The 17,418-nt window shown below is 44.3% G+C and overlaps 1 protein-coding gene across 4 annotated transcripts in view; it reads right to left on the bottom strand.

The window, feature by feature from the left end:
- Nucleotides 1-17,418, bottom strand: part of FGFR2 (fibroblast growth factor receptor 2) — an 83,044-nt gene that overhangs the window by 60,509 nt on the left and 5,117 nt on the right. For 2 of the 4 annotated variants that reach the window (XM_080597111.1, XM_080597110.1), the window contains exons 3-4: nt 2,520-2,786; nt 1,750-1,824 (exon numbers count right to left, since the gene is read on the bottom strand). The exons of 1 other annotated variant lie outside the window; for it this stretch is intronic. In XM_080597111.1, coding sequence (XP_080453237.1) covers nt 1,750-1,824; nt 2,520-2,786 — 342 coding nt within the window. The remainder of the gene's footprint in view (nt 1-1,749; nt 1,825-2,519; nt 2,787-17,418) is intronic. One more of the 4 variants, XM_080597112.1, reaches the window with a different exon arrangement.

A 17,418-nucleotide genomic window follows, 5' to 3' on the forward strand; every position in this document is an offset into this window, starting at 1 on the left:
TGCACGCTCACCGCCATCCGAGATGTTTGAACACGCACGCTTCAGAGGCATCTTTCACTCTGAGCAGGGAAAGTGTGCCTGACCCCTGCTAAAGCACACAGCCCATCCCCGGCAAACAGAGGCGGTCAAAGGCTTTTCACCAGCTCCTCACTACAGATGGATTAACAGTAGCTTGAAATGATGCTCGTATTACAAGAGCACAAGCGGTGTTACAGAAGATACTGCAGGATAGTTCTCCCCGTTCAGCAAAAGGCAAGGCAGTTAGCACAAAGTCACACTGCACTTGCCTTGAAATCAGGTCCTCGTCTTTTTTCTCTCGCTATATGCACTTTAAAATCCGTTTGCTCACAGTTCATCTCTATTAGCACGGCTTGGAAGCACAGCAGTATCCCTCGCACACCGAAAATATCACAAGCCCTTTTCTGACAAGCACCAACGAAACTCTGAGGCGATAACAGATACTGGGATGTTTCCTAAAAGGAATGAACCCATGAACCCTTTTCAGAGGAACACTAATGTTGCTTGGGCGTTTTGCCTACACAACTCCTTTTAAAAGCAATGTCCCTTTTCCAAACTCGCCAATTATCTCTGCCACCGCATTCCTTTGTCCGAGCAGCCTCCAGCTGCTTAATCTCAGCCACTTCAGGCTGCACCTGTGAATCGGGCTGGGTTAATCACACTAACAGATGGCGGGGCCACGCCGGCAGCTAACTACTTCTATCATTTTAAAGAGCATCTAATGTTTCACAGCTTCAGAGCAGGGGCAGTCGTATACAACAGTAACTAACTAGGGTGGCTGAAACGAGGCTCGTGCTCCATCATCCGAACAAGTGGTTCAAGTCCCGAGGACTGCCGCCAATCGCTACCTGGCTGAGGAGCAAACACACTGCCTGGCTCCTGCACTCTGCAGCCAGCTGACATCTCTAACGAAGGATTTCTGTGTTCACGTTATCGACTTTCCAAAGCACGAGCAACAGCAAACGATCAGCCAACCAAGGGGATTTTGCAATAGTGCATGGGGGCATAAGGAACCAATATGAATTTTACTTTTCTTTTTTTTTTCCTTAGTGACTGTTCCATTTAGAGCCTATTAATAGCTTTCTAAATTCTCCAAAGGGACTGAAGTTTAACATCCAGCTAGGTTTAAGACTCTTTTAGCCCATTTTCATCATGCGTAAGTAACATTAAATGTATTTTTAGTGCTGGATTGCTTTATTTGTGACAAACCTTGAGGTCCTTTATACACAAAAGAATCCCGTTGTCTCCAAATCTATTCTCCCCAGTGAAATTTCTGCTTAGGTTAAAGACTGAGGGATTTGCCTCAGTGCAACTTAATTTTTAAGGTTTCCATGCTACCTTTTAACAAAGCGAGTTGGATCTGTGCTTCTTCTGTTAGATTTCAGTCCAGGTTCAGGGAAAGGGAAAGTCAGATTTCTCAAAGATCAGCTAAAACAGACAAAGACTGAACTTCTATTTAGGAAGACAGGAAACTTCAGAAATGCTAGCAAGAAGGGAGACAGAAAGTACAGACCAGTAAAGCATGTTTAGAAGAATATTAGTTTATTTTTTTCTTTTCTTTTCCAAGTTACGAACCATGTGAAACAGAAAACAGGAAAGGACAAAGATACCGCTACTTGATAGCACATGCAGTTAACAATCGAGAAGCTCTGAAGGCAGAAGAGCAAGCAACTGGACGTTATTTTCCACGTGGATCTTGCTAGGCACCTCCGGCAGTTTGCTGTTACTTACTCATCTGGTTGCTGTCATTCACGAAGTCTTCAGACCCATCATTGTCATCTTCATCGTCCCCAGAGGAAAGAGCATCTGCACATTAAAAATAACCAAGACTTTAAAACAGTATATTTTACAGACTAATAAACCAATATGCTACATCTTAGTTTATCTATCAAGGAGAACAGATGTCATGTTAGTTGTGCAGGTGCTATAGTAAAAGAAAATGCATAAATATATGTTATTGTTATAAAATTCTAACAAAACTAGCTAATAATCCTTAAATGCTACAAAGCTTCAAAAGAGAGCTTGTTAATTCCAAAAAAAATCTTTCTACTGAAAAATTTATGTTCTTCCTTAAGACATTCAGCTGACCAAAACCAAGTGAGTCTAGAGTAATTTGTCTCTAAACTTAAAGCAGTGCAAAAGGATGTAGGACACCCCTTTTCCTCTTCTGACGAAGGGAAGAAAGCTGGCATTCATTTTAGTGGCTTTATCATCATCGTCACCACAGTGACCATCATTTAATCCTGTCCACAGAGGCACAGAGTAAGGGGGCTACTCAGCAGTAGCATTAGTCAGCACAGACCCCGTTAAATAGGAGGGGGTATATACAAACTGATGCCATTTCAGAATCAGGACAAAGGGGAAAATACCCAAAATACCACAACTACAGATCCAGCTGGGCACAGTGAGTTTAGCTGAGTTTGTTTCAAGTTACATCACAACTTGTCTTTACATCACATTTTACAGCTTCTACATGCAAAACCTACGTTTAGCTCACTCACCTGTAACATTTACAATGAAGTACAGAGTATCACTGTCTAGGGTCCTAACAGCAGTGCAAGCATAGAGGCCCGAATCTCTGGGTGAAGCATCCTTAATTTGTAAGTACTCCCCAATAATCACTGTCCTATTGTCGGGCCCCAAAGGGACCCCATCCTTAGTCCAACTGATCATGACGGCGTCTTTCAATTGACAGCGCAACTCAAGTGGTTCTCCTGGAAGTGCTGAGTGTACATCTGGCTGAGAGATTTGGTATTTGGTTGGCGGCTCTGCGAAGGTGGAAGGAAAGGAGGAAAAAAGAAGAAAGAGGGAAAGGAGAGAATTTCCAACACAAGTCAGTGACGGCCCTTTTTATCCACAGCAATCAAGTTACGTTAAATAAAAAGTTTCATCCAGATTAGCCCAGCCACCTGTCTTGTAAAACTGAACCACATGCAGGTATAGATAGGCTTTATTTTCAAAAGGTTAACCACAGAGAAAGCTCCTTCTCCTTTGAACAGTGTCTGGTCGTGTCCCTTGTGCCACACAAAGTCACAACTTGTCCCACCAGCCACAGCGAGCCAGCCCCGGAGAGACGAGAGCTGCTGGGCCTGAGGGCTTCGCAGGAGCCTGGAGGAGGCAGGAAGAGTTCAAAAAGCAAATTCAGTTCTATATCACAGCATTTGTGTCTGAAATTCAATATATATCTTCCCTCACCTGACTGTAGACATAGGGTTTTCTTAAACTTGGAAAGAGCTGTTTTAGAAGAAAAGGATAGCCAAAAAAAATGCAAACCCTCACTGAGCCAGTAAACATGAGATTCTATACACAGCATATACAATGTCCTTTATTTTTCTCCCTGCACCTTTTCCAAAGCCTCTACACTTGCCTTCTGTACTGCCAACTCTGCTCCAAGCGACAGTAACTTTTTCCTTTATTTTTTCCCTCTTTTCTTATTTCACAGCCTCTCCTGAGCAGGCACAGCAGACGCCCAGGAACACAAATGAAGCTTTCAGAGGCATTGTGTACCAGACCTTCAGAATGAAACGGCTCATCCATCAGGTCCCCTTTGTAACCAAGTGTCAGGAAGTATGTCAAACCACAGTCTTTTTCCAGAAAAAAAAAAGTCCTCGGAAAATGACATCTGCCTGCAGTTACTACAGCTTCATCATCCCCATGGGGCAGTGGGATGGCTTGGTATGGGGTGGAGGGACCCCCCCAAGCCACCCCTGTGAAGCAGCCAGGCTGTGCCACACATAAGGACTGCTTTTTTCACTGGCTTCTCCTTAAAACCACAACAGCCCTCTCCCAGTATCCTCCTTCCCTTTCCAGGGCTGGCATGAAAAGTAAATAGAGGAGAGAAGCAGGAACACGCTTTGTTTGCTCCTGGGGAGGGTCACATCACCCAGCCAGCTGCTGCCCAGCTCTCACCCCTGCGCAAGTCCTGCCGCAGACACCAGCTGTGCACCCGTGTCTGCACATAAAAATAAAACGCACCGCTTTTTGTATGTTGTCCAGAGTCTGAGGGAACACTAAAATAGATGACTCCTTGGTGCCCACCCTTGCTTCTAAGAATACCGAACCCAGAAAGCCACATCCCTCCTCAGCGTGCTCGTTCCTTGCATCACACCTCCAACAGAAGACTGAAACAAATGTCATGTCTGGGGTAGCCTTTAGGTGAGAGCTTGGTCACGCTGAAGCTGCCCAAACCAGCAGTGGCCACCAACTTGGGCAGCTAAATATTTTGCTGTTCTCGAAGTTCGCTGCGTTTGAAACCAGGGAGCCCAATTTCTCCTCCCACTCATTTGGGAATCACATAATTTCAGGGAGCTCAGAGGTAGCTTCCCTGAAGGAAAGAGAGAACAGATCCAGGGACGTGCCCCTGCAAAGCCAGCAAAGCTTCCCAAGTCGTCTCCCCTACGGCAAGCGAGTTTTGTCAGGCAGACCTGGCACACATCGCACCCAGATGGTGGCCAGGAGAGCCCTTTAAGAAAAACCTAAGCAGGACCATTGGTGGAAACTGTAATGCTTCTCAGATTTAGATTTTATAACTGGGTCTCTACGTTTTCTAGAGTGCAAAATTCCATCTCGAAGCCCAGGACAAGCTACAACACAGCTTTACACGTTTTACAAACTCGCTGAGCCTCGCCGATGCAGTCAGGAATCCACGGATCTGCGGTGCAGGTGTTTTACTGAGAACCACACTGTGCCGGTCCAAATCTCATTTCCAGAAGGAGCACGGCCTGTTGCTACCTATATTTCATATCAGCAATGAGTATGCTGGAGAATATTTTTAATTCATATTCCACTGTCAGATTACAGTTAAAAAAAACAAAGGCGCTGAAACCAGCTTGCTAATTTACTCAGAAGTTTATAAGACTTCTTTGCAAGCACTCTGCCTGCAAAGTACATTTCTTTTACAGAGTTTACACTGTGCCAACAATGTACAGGAGTCTTTTAAAATGTCTTTGTTTAAACTTTTTAAAAGCCACCATGGGTGAAGATAGCTCGGCCCTCCTTCAGGTGCTTTAAAGGCTTTGCCGAGTAGCCCCAGGACACTTGTAGGGTGCTCGCACAGGTTGCAGTGGCCTCCTGTGCAGTTTGCCCTTCTTCCCATACAATCACAATGAAAACTATTTTCTACCTACCACAATTGACTTCATCTCTTTTTAAATTACTAATCCCAAGTTTACTCTTTCAACACAAATCCAACTCCAAACTCAAAGACAGCTTTAAAAGGAAAATTAATTGCAAACCAAAAAAGAAATAAAAATAAAAGTCAAGCCGGTATTAGAGTTTGGTAAACATTATCCTCCTGCATTTCTTTCTCTCTGGAGGATCAGGGAAGATCCAGCACTAAGCGTTGTCATGAAATAATGAAGTCATGTTTGGAAATAGTGAGCTCTTTCAGGTGAGCATTTGTGTTGCCAAACTCGAATGTAGCAGCACTTAAGACTGTCACTTTTTATAATGTTTGCCTATAAACTTTTCCAGTGTGGGTTTGAAATGGTGCCCAAATGCAAACAGAGAACAGGTGGGATTCGGAGGCATTAGCCCGTCCAATAGCTTCACAAAGCAAACCAATGAGTTGAAACTGTTCACAAATTCCCTGCAGCATGTAAACAGCTGAACCCTGCGAGGCAGCTCCCCACAGGACCCTGCGCCCGTTCACAAGCATTTGCACACTGCTCTGGGATTTAGAGACAAGTCTTGCACTCACTTGCGTGCTATATAGTCACAGCAGTGCTGCCCCTGAGGCTTACATGAGGATTATTCCCCCATTTCCACATCTTCTGAGCATAGCAGAGAAGCAAGGCTGCACACGTGCTCAGCCCGCACTTGTACCCATCCTCTGGCATTTGCAGAAGCATCCCCTGGAGTCTTCCCAAACTGTAGGATCCTAAGTGAAAACAACCAGCAACAACTCAGGAGCAGGAGGAGATGGCCCAGCAGAGGCCAAGCAAGGCCTGACGATGCAACATCACTTTTATGCCCCTCTTGCCTAAAGCCCCATCCCTGAGCCACCAGCATAAGCCTTAAGCCATCACCAAACCCTTTGCAGGCCAAGTTCCCCACAGCCCCAGGATGGCAGCGCAGAATTCTTCAAAGGGGCTTCTGCAAATCCTGTAATTGCGGCATTAGTTCCTACCACCAAGGTGCTTTAACTCTTGCGAATAACACCTGCCTATCACCCTACAAAAACAATAAAACAACAAAGGCATGTGTAAAATTTCTGTTGATGTTCTTAAACACTAGAGGACACGGGAGGGAACCTTGCTTCTGCTGCTGTTTACTCTCAGCTACATCCTTATTTGCAATAGTGGTGCACACAATGTAAGCATATTTAAGCTTTAGAGGTGGAGCTATTGAACAACACCCCACGGAAAACCAAGCCGCTGTTAAATAAGCAGACAAACTTTTTCTTTGCCTGTTCATACAGTCTCGCAGAATGGTTTATGCCATCCAGCCATCAAATGGAGTAAATATTATTTGTGTAAAAGCCATGACCACAATAGAGGACTGGGACATTCTAAAAGCTGTGTTTCATATTATTATGAGGTTCACAATTATACTCCAAATCATGACTCTATTCACGACTGGTCACTGAAACGAAAGATTTATACTTCCTTAGGTTTTAAATTATTATTATTTGTTTCCATTTATTAAAATGTTAACAAAGAGCTACTTATCTCAAGGCTCAAGGCATTTAGTTACTTAGTTACAGAGCCAAATAATTAAACAATCAGCTAATAGCTAACCCCAGCAAAGATTCTCACACAACTCTCCATAACACAAAAGCCTCAGACCCCATCAAGCCACTTTCACTTCAAAAGGCTTTAGTAAATAACTAAACGCTCACTATAGCATGCCCAGAAGGGTCAACAAACCTGACCTGTCAGGAATCCAAGAGGTTCCTTGCACAACTGAATGTCCCCATGGGGGACGCCAGGCTGCCAACCACGCCTGCTCCTGCTGCTTCTCCTACCCCTTCTCCCATCCTGCTGTTTGTCCTGGAATTGAGGAAGATCCAGCAAGACCACGCTGGATGAGCACCACAGAACGGGACGTTGAACTGGGCCTGAAGGAGAACAGCCACAGGCCCCAAACCACGCTCTCCCCAGGAGTCAGCCCTTGGAGGACCAGGAAGCTCAAGTGTAGATCTGGTTTACAACCTTCTCATCCCTGGTACAAGCTGATGGGCTTTGCCATCAATTTAAGTTGGCAGCCTAATTAACATTAACGGTAGATTCGTGTCTTCTTCTGGTAGGATGGTGGATGGTAAACTCAACCTACAAAAGCAAAAGCCACTGGTTCAAAACTGCAAAGAGTAATTCCTGGCCGCTGTGACTATCTCCTGCTAGCTAGCAGCAAACTGAAGTCACAAAGGCTGAGCACGTCTCCTTACACAAAAGGGGACAAAATAGTGTTTGCAATTCATCCATCTGTTTCTCCAAAGTCACTGGATTCCTGCTGTCTCATTTGTGTGGTGTTTCCGTCAGCTAGCTGCCAGCTATGCCCGGCTCTGCCTCGGCCAGGCACAATCAGGAAGCCTCTGTACTCTGATAAAGTACTTTCCTTTCAAAGTTACTCAAGTTCCTTCCATAGTTTTAAAACACAAAAATCCCTTGTCATTATGAACAACGCTCCAAAGAGTGGGAATCGTTCCCCCTCTAATGCTTCAAATGTTAATTTTATGCCTGATGAAAACGATCCAGGCCTTGCAGAAAACCTTCACCAATGCACGGCACCAACAAGGAGGAGACACTTGTGACAGCCACAAACAAAAACATGGTGGGGTCTAAGTCTTCAGCTCTTTCTCTAAAACAAGCTCCCAGCTTGCTCTATTTGAAAACACAGTGACTTCCACAAAACGTTAAGCAGCAGACTCTCCAAAATAAACTGAGGTATTTTTTCCTGGCATCTTCTTTAACCCTATTAACCTTGCTCTGTAAGGACCGAGTCTTCTGATGGCTGCACAAGAGATGAAACCAGGTGAAAGAGAGGGGAGATCTGAGGAGCAGGAGGAATCCTTTAGCCCTGGAAGTAAAAATTTGCAACCTGAAGCAAGCATTGCCACATCACACATGCAAGTGTAGGGCTTCTAGCTACCCTGACCTGCTCCAGGCCTACAGCATCATGTCAACTCCTATCAAGTGTTACATATACTAAGATCATTAAAAAAAAGAATCTCCTCCAATTGAAATACTTGCCAATGTCATCACTGGTGAGGGAAAACATTACACCACACTAACGTTAAGCTTTGAAGACTTAGAAAAATAAGTAATTCTGGTGAGCAACGAGGAGTTCCATCCCTTGCAGATCCCCCAGTCAAGAGAGAAGCTCTGCAGATTCACAAAAAGGAGTTATCCCCATGTGCTTACATCTATCTGCTGTGTGTCATGCTCTTTAGCAAGTCAACAGTTACAGAACAGTGGCTTCTCTAGGTAACCACCCCTGGTGGGCCTACATCAAAACAGAGCAGTGGAGGCAAACATGGGCCTCATACTGTGCCCTGGGGCAGGCCCCACTCTCTTGGCATGTTAGCTGATGTGGCGCAAGGTCCACAAGGCATTACAGCACAGTACTGATGGCTGCTGAGCAGCTGGGTTGATGTCTCACACCCCATTTCCATGTTTACAGAAAGTAGACTCCTTCTCAAAAGCAAAAAAAAAAAAAAAAAAAATTGTACATGTCTAGGCTTCATGCAGAGATTAAAATTCCTACAGCTTGTTGCCTGCTTGCTCCTACCTGTCTTTATAGCTGTGATCCTTGAGTTACGGCTGCACAGCCACGCAACACACGTCAAAAATGCCAACTATCACATGCTCATGGGCTTGGCTGTGTGCTTTATGCTTTTGGAAGCCAAGCCAGGGAAGACTCGGAGCATGCCAAGTTCAAAGTAAACAGCAGAGAGACCAGCACGGCCACCTCCTGCTGCTGGGAACTGCCCTGCGATTTCTTCCTGTTTGTCCCCATTCTTCACGGTCTGCTCCTTACAGGATGAAGACTTTTTTACACAATAGTCACCGTAGGACTTGTCTCCAGATACAGGACAAAGCAAGAAGCAGGGTAGCATCATTATATCTTCTGCATAAAGGCTTTGTAACAGGGAGGGAGAAACCACCCCCAAGTGGGAGTTGCCACACGAAAAACCCTAAAATCATTGCGCTGCGTTTAATGCATCACTGGTGTGATGAGAAGCTAGGGGCCATCTTCAGGGCTTGAACCTTTGGTTGCACGCATCAAATCTTGGCAATTTCTGTTCAAGTCAGAAACTCCATTAGCTGCACAAAGCAACAGAGTGCTGGCCCCTGTGCTAAGTAAGTGTACTGGGGAGTACACTATAAACCTAACACATGTAACACAATCTCAAAAATAATTAACTAATCTTCAGACTCATTACAGAAGAGTCTTCATGTAATCTATTACACAATACAAGGGGGAAATGTATCATTTTTTTTCCCAGAAATTCAAATGAAGAGCTAAGTGAAAAAAACCTTCTATATCTTAAAGATAGAATCTAATAAGAGATTGGGATCATTTGCTCACTGTTTTTACTTTCAGCAACAGCAGAAGATCAAATCATCCTGCCCATATTCTGCATATAACCAAGTAGCAGATCAATACAACCAACTCCACTGTCCAGCTTAGTGCTAGAGTCTGCTTGGGAAAGGCTCTGTATAGGATAGGCAGCCTTGGGAAAGGTATGAACATGTATACTTAGTTGCACTGGGTTTACTATTTTCCATATTTTCTTGCATCTATTCCAAACTATAGCTTTTTTTTCCAGGTCCCTTATTTGCATTTCAAGAACAACATAAAAACATGACAGAACAAAGCATAAATCCAAACATAAAAACACAACTCTTTTTTTTTCCAGGTTTGCCAAAGGCTGTGCTTGGGACTATTACTACTCAATATGCAAAAGGAATAAATTACAACTGAGAGGTTAAAAATTGCACAATTTCATGTTCAAGTGCTAGTTCTGGATGCAGAGAACATCTATCCAGATTCCCTATAAGCAAGTCAGCAGTTGTTTCTTTTGTACGCGGTCCCATTTTTACTTGACTATACAAATCCTCTTAATTTTAGCAGCTTGTCTGGAAGTCTCATCTTGATTATTCCCCCCTCTGCCTCTGAAATCCATCTTCCCCCACTTCCTAAAGTGAGATTTGGAAAAAGAGCCACTGGAAACAGTATCCCCAAAACAACCCCTCAGCACTTGTATAAGTCCTATCCTCATCACGTATAAACCGTAGGATGTTCTCCAAACACTTCAAAATGACCGAGCTTCAAGGCATACCAGGCTCCCTTTGAACTGAAAGCAGTATTTAGTCAAAAGGCATCCCGAAGCAGCTCGGGGGTCCCTGGCAGCTCGGAGAAGAAGCCAAACAAGCCCCGAAGTGAAAGCCAGGCTGGTGATGTGCGCTTCCAGGTGGCCGCAGCCATTTAGGTGACAAGGGTTATTTTAAACTTGCAGGCACCTCGGCCACTCGTTGTTGTAGCAGTCACTCCTGGGCGCTCTGCCACGCTAATGGAAGATGGTTCGACTCTTTCTGAATTGTTAGTAGAAGGGCTATTAGCGAGCAGTGGCGCGCTGCAGATTTATTACGAAGCCTCCATGCTAAATCCTGCACATCTGAAACACCTGTGCTCCCCCGCGAGTAAACAGTATCACCTAAATCTGGATACTTTCTCGCTGTAATATCTAAGCATGATTGTTTTTTGTGATTAAACAATGCTTAACACAACCGAGCTCAAGAACTGCTCAAAATTTAAATGTTTTTTTTTAATTATTATTTTTAAAAACGGCTGTGTGGCCTAAAGCAACACTCGGAATTATATATGTTACTTTCCTTGAAACAAATTAAACATTGCAATCAGAGACACTGCACAGGGCTCTGCACAAACTGGCAAAGCTGGTCCCATGCTGCGTGCTGCCCGCCAGCTCACCACGCACCTCTCCGGGCCATCCCAAAGAATATAATGAACCTTATGCAGTTTTTCTACACCACATCTTTCCGTTATGTGCAAGAACTAAGTCGTAGCATGGTGCTCTGACCAAGTTCTCTTCCAGCCAACCATGATTTAACCTCCTACGGACTTGTCCTGGTCAGCGCAGACTGCATGAGCACGCCTGGCTCGGGCTCCAAATTCCATCCAAACTTGGCCACGATGCAGACAAGCCCCCCGGGAGAAAGCCTGAGGTGATAACTACTACGTCTACTATGTCACAAAACTCTCTTCCAAACAAACTCATGAAAAGCTAGGAGGGGAAATAAAAAGGAAAAAAAGAAAAATCAGGATTTTCTCCTGCCTCCTCATCCTCCCTTTCCTCTTCTCCAGTCGCCCGGCACATCGCAGTGCCCACCCTAGCAAACCCTCCTGAATGAAGGCTGTTTCCCTCATACAAATGGATTTTCCCCTCCTCTCGGTCCACCTGGGTTTGCGAGGCGGCTGAAAATCGGTCGATGTCCCAAACTGATGAGCCAGTTCTTTTGCGGGGGAGGAAAAGCAATAATTACACAGAACTTGCAACAACACGCGAGGAAGGGAATTAAAGTAGGTCACATCTACGAGCTCCTCAGCTTCTCTGAGGTTCACCAGATATGCTTTCACTACAGTAACTTCAAGAATACAATTAAAATAAAAATAGCATGACAGCCGAAGGAAGCCACACGGTAGAATTCAGCCAGCGCTGAGCTTGCCCTCCTGTCCCTCTCTCCGATAAGGATATTGTCATTTGTGAGGTGACGAGCAGCAAAAGGACCTGAGCCAGCAGAAAGTGAAGTCCGTGGGGCATGCACGGCTCTGTACCAGCTGCTGACTGCTCCGAGGCTCTGAAGCAGAACCAGGAAAACCAAAGCTCAGTACTCCCGAATAAAAGGGTTTCTTCTTGCCAGAACAGCGGTGATACTTAAGAGATGGGATGGGACCAAAGATGTACATTAATCAGTAAGTGATTTATAACCTGTTTTTAAGAGTTTAAAAAAAAAAATCGACATAAATATTTACTCCTACTCCTTTTACCAAGCATCTCACCCAGCAGCTGGCACTCGTCAGAGGTGCAGCCCCCAGCACCCCGTGCCTGCACCTCCGGCCCCGCTCCCACGGCAGCTCCCCGTGCACCCTTCCTCACCATAACAGAAGCCTCAGATCTGCTCTCGTTTTAGGATGTGCCTCTATTCAAAGTCGCTCCAACTTCACTGGAAGTCAGCTTAAAAGCCTGCTCTGTCCCATGCTACACAGAGGTGGCTCTGATTTGGGGGTACACGCACGGTGACAAATTTAAAAGAAAATGCCACAGTCAAGGGGCACAGTGTGTGCTGAACCTAACCTCCAGCCCAGCCTGCTGTTCAGATCGCATCCCAAATTGCGGTAAGGGTAATTTTACCCCACAGGCTCTGCGCCAGATCGAGCGCTATCTGGCTCCCCAGTGCCATTGCAAGCACACGTCTGCCCGACTGCCTGCACCAGAACCACTCACGCCTGACCCTGGGCAGCAGCACAGCACGGCTAGCGCCAATAACCAGGGATCCAGGCCCTCATTCACGTTGGTGCAAGCCCCTTCATCATTTCAGACATGTTTTGGGTCCCTGATGTCTTTTCCACACAGATTTTGGACTTAACTCCTGTGATATAAATGCTCTCTTCTAGTTAAACCAGGTGCACCACCGCAAGGAGACAAGACAAAACTTGCCTACACTTTGAAAATCCAGATTTATGCTGCTGCGGAGTGCTGCTTCCAAGAAGGAAAGTCTCTGTTTTCGCTGCAAAGCTTCAATCTTAAGGTCTCACAAAACATTTAACAGTTTAAAATCTGACAGCTAAGGGTAGTTAATTAGTTCTCTCACGTTTCCATCTGTACCTGAACTTGATAGTCACTCTAAGAAAATACTCGTCTTTGAATTTATTTCCTGAAAGGCAAGTGAGCATTTCTACTGAAGCTGGATACAGAGACGCACTCATTAAGAGCTATGCCGTGGTTGTTATTACAACACCAAATAGTCCATCATCGCATGCGTACACAACCTTGCATAACTGGAGTTGTCAGCATTTTCATTGCAAATTCTGCTTTCGAAGGCTTGCAACTTGCCTGTAAAAAGTTACTATAGCCTGAACTTCACTGCAAGCTCTCTACCAAGGAAGAATTATTTCTAAACTAGAAAACTACCCTGCCATTGGGTCAGTCACTGGTTAGGGGTTTTATCAATACGTATGTTTAAAAATAAATAAATAAATATAAATAAAAATAAAAATTCAGCAGGTTTCAAAACCTTTTGGCTCCAAAAATCACTCAAAGACCAAATTCTTCAACCTTAGCTACCCCCTGCTGCCCTCTCCCAAAAAAAAAATTAAAAAAAAAAGAAAAAGCTGTGATTTTAAAACATGGCAGATAGGCCCAAAATGTCCACTTATTTGTGTTACTTTACCAAACAGTTACCATGCTGACACATTATGTGCTTGCAGTGTCTCAACAACACCACTGGTAAATAACAACCCTACCCACGCCTCATTAGTCTCCAGCCCATGGAGCTGCTGAAGGACGGTGGATTGGACCGATTTAATCTGGCTGCTTGTCCAGTTCCCCACGATCTCAGCTAGCAGTTCCTGCACTGGGCCAAATAACTTACTGAGATGTAAGCTATGGAGGGCATCCAACCCGAATCTGTGCGGGTGTCACATTCCTCCGTAATGGGCTGTGATAATTGCCCTTCCTTACGAAAGGAGGAAAAAAAACACCCTCTGATTTAACTAATCAGTTTGAATTGTTACTCATAACTTGCAGATATCAAAGCCACTGCTCTTCTAAAAAAAAAAAAAACAAGTAACGTTGCACAAGAACCTTGGGTTGATTTTTTGTTTTATTTTCCCGTCCAAAGCAGAGAAAGCATCCTGGCTCCTCCCAGCTCTGCGACCTCGTCGCAGGGACAGGGAGAGGACCTGGGGTGGGCACACCTTATGCAGCCCTGCACGGTCCCCAGGAGCCTGAGAAACACCTCGCAAGACCCCACAGCCTCATCCAGGTGGCCCACGATGGTTAATGAAGCATCTCCGACCAGCCTGTGCTGGGACCACGTGCGACATTAGCCTTTGAGCACTTGCCTGTGGATAAAGCAACTTTTTTTTATGAAGACGTACGTACTGCTCTGGGTATGGCACTGAACGTGTTTGTATTTTGTTCAGCGTCCACAAGCGGAGGTAAAGGTTGGGTGACAAAGTGTTACTCACTTTGGAGCCCAGCATAAGCACAGCACATTACTCATTACAAAAGGTCTCACTCGCTGCAGCTCCTAGGAGCCTCCCAAACACGCATTCAAAGCCACTTCAAACTACCATGTTTTTTCGCAGGACGCAGAATTAGGCTGTCCCTTGTGGAAAGCTTAAATGAATCCTTTGAAATTTGACCTAAATTAAAAGAACTGAAACACATTGTTATTGCACAAGGCGAGGGCTCCGAGCGGGTGCTCCAAGGACAGCGTCAAGGCACTGGATGGGGAAGAGACTAAATTAGCTGCCCAGCAGAACGATAACACACAGCCTGGGCAAGGGAAGGTCAAGGGAGAGCTTGCTATTTATCAAATATATGTCTAAACTAATTATTCAGTTCACAAAGTAACCCTTCAACCTATGTGTGCGGTCAAAGCCCTTGTGAAACGTTGGCTGTCAAAGGCCTTTGCGGGCTGGGTACACAGAAAGAGAATGGCTCCTTTATACACGCCGGGGTAGACTTATTTCTAAATATTTAAAAGCAGAAAGTCTTTACGCTCCCTGGGATAAAAAAACGTTTCTGTAAACACTTGATGCGAGACAGAATTCGATAGCTGACAGTCCCCCAACCAGCTCCTGCAGGCCCTGTTTCTGCTCAGGCCGCCCCCCAGCCTTGGATTTTCCTATCGCTGCATAAGAAAAGAAAGCACCACAACCGCTAACAAACAGATTCAGGATCCGGCCCTCGGCGAGTGTCCGCGATATCAATATTGACATTATCATTTACAATGGCTCAAGATACCATCTTCAGGGTAAATATTTTTATAGGTACCAGAGTAGTAATAGCTAGTGGTCACAGACTCGGCACCCAACGCGTCCAGCAATTTATGAAAGCACCTTAGGGAAGCGAGCTCCCAAAGGGATCAGATACACTGTAGGTAACCAAAGAAAGCAGGATCTATCTGTTGGGGTATCTATTTATCTGTGCACACGTATGTGTGCGCCCAGCTACGCAGCTGGTTACCCCAACAGATAGATACTGCTCCTGCTAACGTAGGTACGTAGCCCGATACTGAAGAAAATGGTTGCAAATATCCCTAAAGTTGTGTTTAGCTAAGAGCCGACAGCGTATTTTAACCCGGGGTTATTTATTGCAGGCAGCGGAACAAAAAGCCACGCTCTCAATTCCTGTTAATGGTGCATACAGCTTCTTGAATATTCTGACTCACTAAGACAATAAATAGCAACAATAAAAGCACTTAACACCAAAAAAAGACAAAATTCGGGGCATGCCCATGAAGGAACAGATCAACATATGTCACAAAAGGTCACAGCCCCGGCGACCTTCTCAGCTGGTCCGAGATGTCACCGCTCTAATGACTGCACCGTCAGCAGCCCCACCGAAAGCACACATTATTGGAGCACCTGACCCCCCTCAAATTAGCTCTGACCAAAATGTTTGGCATCTACTAAACCAAAAAACAATAACAATAAAGCAGCTTTGTCTTTGAAGACCTTTTTTAAAGGTTTTTTTTTTGTTTTCTTTTCAACTCAGAGAGCTTGTGGGTGGCAGTGATGGAACCCAGAGAAGGTGATTTTTTTTTTAAGGGGTCTAATGAAGTACATAAAGAAGGTTTTATTTCCCAAATCTCAGATTTAAGTCCCACACAATTCACTGTGTTCTGCAGCATAAAAGCTCTTATTATACCATTAACTTAGAAGCCTTTTTTCCCCTTTCTGGTAATGATTCAGGTTCTCACGTCTAAAATTATCTCATGTAAGTTAACATTCCTACCCAGGGAAGAAGTTTTAAATAGTTTTTAGCAATTTACACTTTGATAAAACCCAGATTCCCACCCACTGGATATTCATTGTGGAAGAAGCGTATTTTTAAAGTGTGCTTTTTAAAATAATAGAGCTATTCTTTCCCTGAAAAATTATCAGGCATAAGTCAAAAATGTTACTCTTCTCCCTGCAAAATACTACACCAATCATGCAATCACATTCTTTCTGATTTAACCCTAAAACGGGAGGACCTCACTACAAGCAGCTAATCCGAAACCAGAATTATTCCTGATTTTGTCATTCCTCTGAAAAGCCAAAAAGGCACCAGATGTGCAATTAACAAATCATACGGTAAGTGGTGATGAGAGTTGGGCTTTTTTTTTTTTTTTTTTAATTCTCAAGTTACCTTCAGAAGGGGAGGGGAAGAAACAAAAAAGCTTCGCTATCAACAATCTCTGTCCATGACAGATGACAATATTGCTATACTGTGTTAATTTTTTCAGGAATGCTTGCTAGGGAGGAGGGCTCATCGTCTCTACATAATTCTTCCCCTGCCATCAATAAAAATGTACTTGGAACGGATTCTAAAAATGCGTTAGCTGGTGACGTCTATTTTTAGAGGCAGTGGATAGAAACAAATACGTTTTGCATGAAAATGGATTAAATAAAAACAAAGCTGTATCCCTGGACATGAGTAGCAGAACGTGTAAAGGCCAAACTCTCTCCAGAAAGCTCGCCTGATGAAAAATGTTTTATGGACAATTGCATTGTTTTGACAGTTGAGTTATTAGAAATGTAAGCACTCCTCCAATGAGGGATAAAAACCTTATGAAGGAAGCCTTGCTTTCCCCTAAGGTGTTCAGAGAGCAGAAAAGATCCCCCATAGCATAGTAAAATCAATTTTAAATACAATAAGACAATAAAAACAGCAGCCCTTCCTTAGCTCTGTAGAGAAGAAAAACAACTAGGAAAGTCAGAGGAAGGGATATACCTACAGGAACGTACCAACAGGTGCAGGCTCAAAATAGGAGATTTTATCAAAACATCTCTTTTAAAGCAAAGGTTTCAACAAGTTTTTGCTTTCACAGTAATCAGCTGCTATCCTTGCCATTCAGATCTCCACCTCTGTACTTCCAGAGTTGGCGAACCAGCCAGTGTGCCGGTTGTTCTTGGATATTGACAACAATAGGAAAGCCTGTAGCAACCAGCTACAAACAATAAAGCCATGACACCTGCTTTTGCAGAGTGCCCTGCAAAATTAAACAATCGCGGCACATGATTAAAAGCGATCATGATTTATTTTTTTCCCCTCTTAACCTTCCAGGTAGCTCAAATCACAAAGACATCCAGCCGTGTCGTTTCTTGAGCGATATGCTACAGGTATACAAGTGCAACAGACCGGTTTCCTTAAAGACCCATTCCTCA

The sequence above is a fragment of the Anser brachyrhynchus genome (genome assembly GCF_964034855.1).
Source record: "Anser brachyrhynchus genome assembly, chromosome: 6".
Classification (NCBI taxonomy): Eukaryota; Metazoa; Chordata; class Aves; order Anseriformes; family Anatidae; genus Anser; species Anser brachyrhynchus.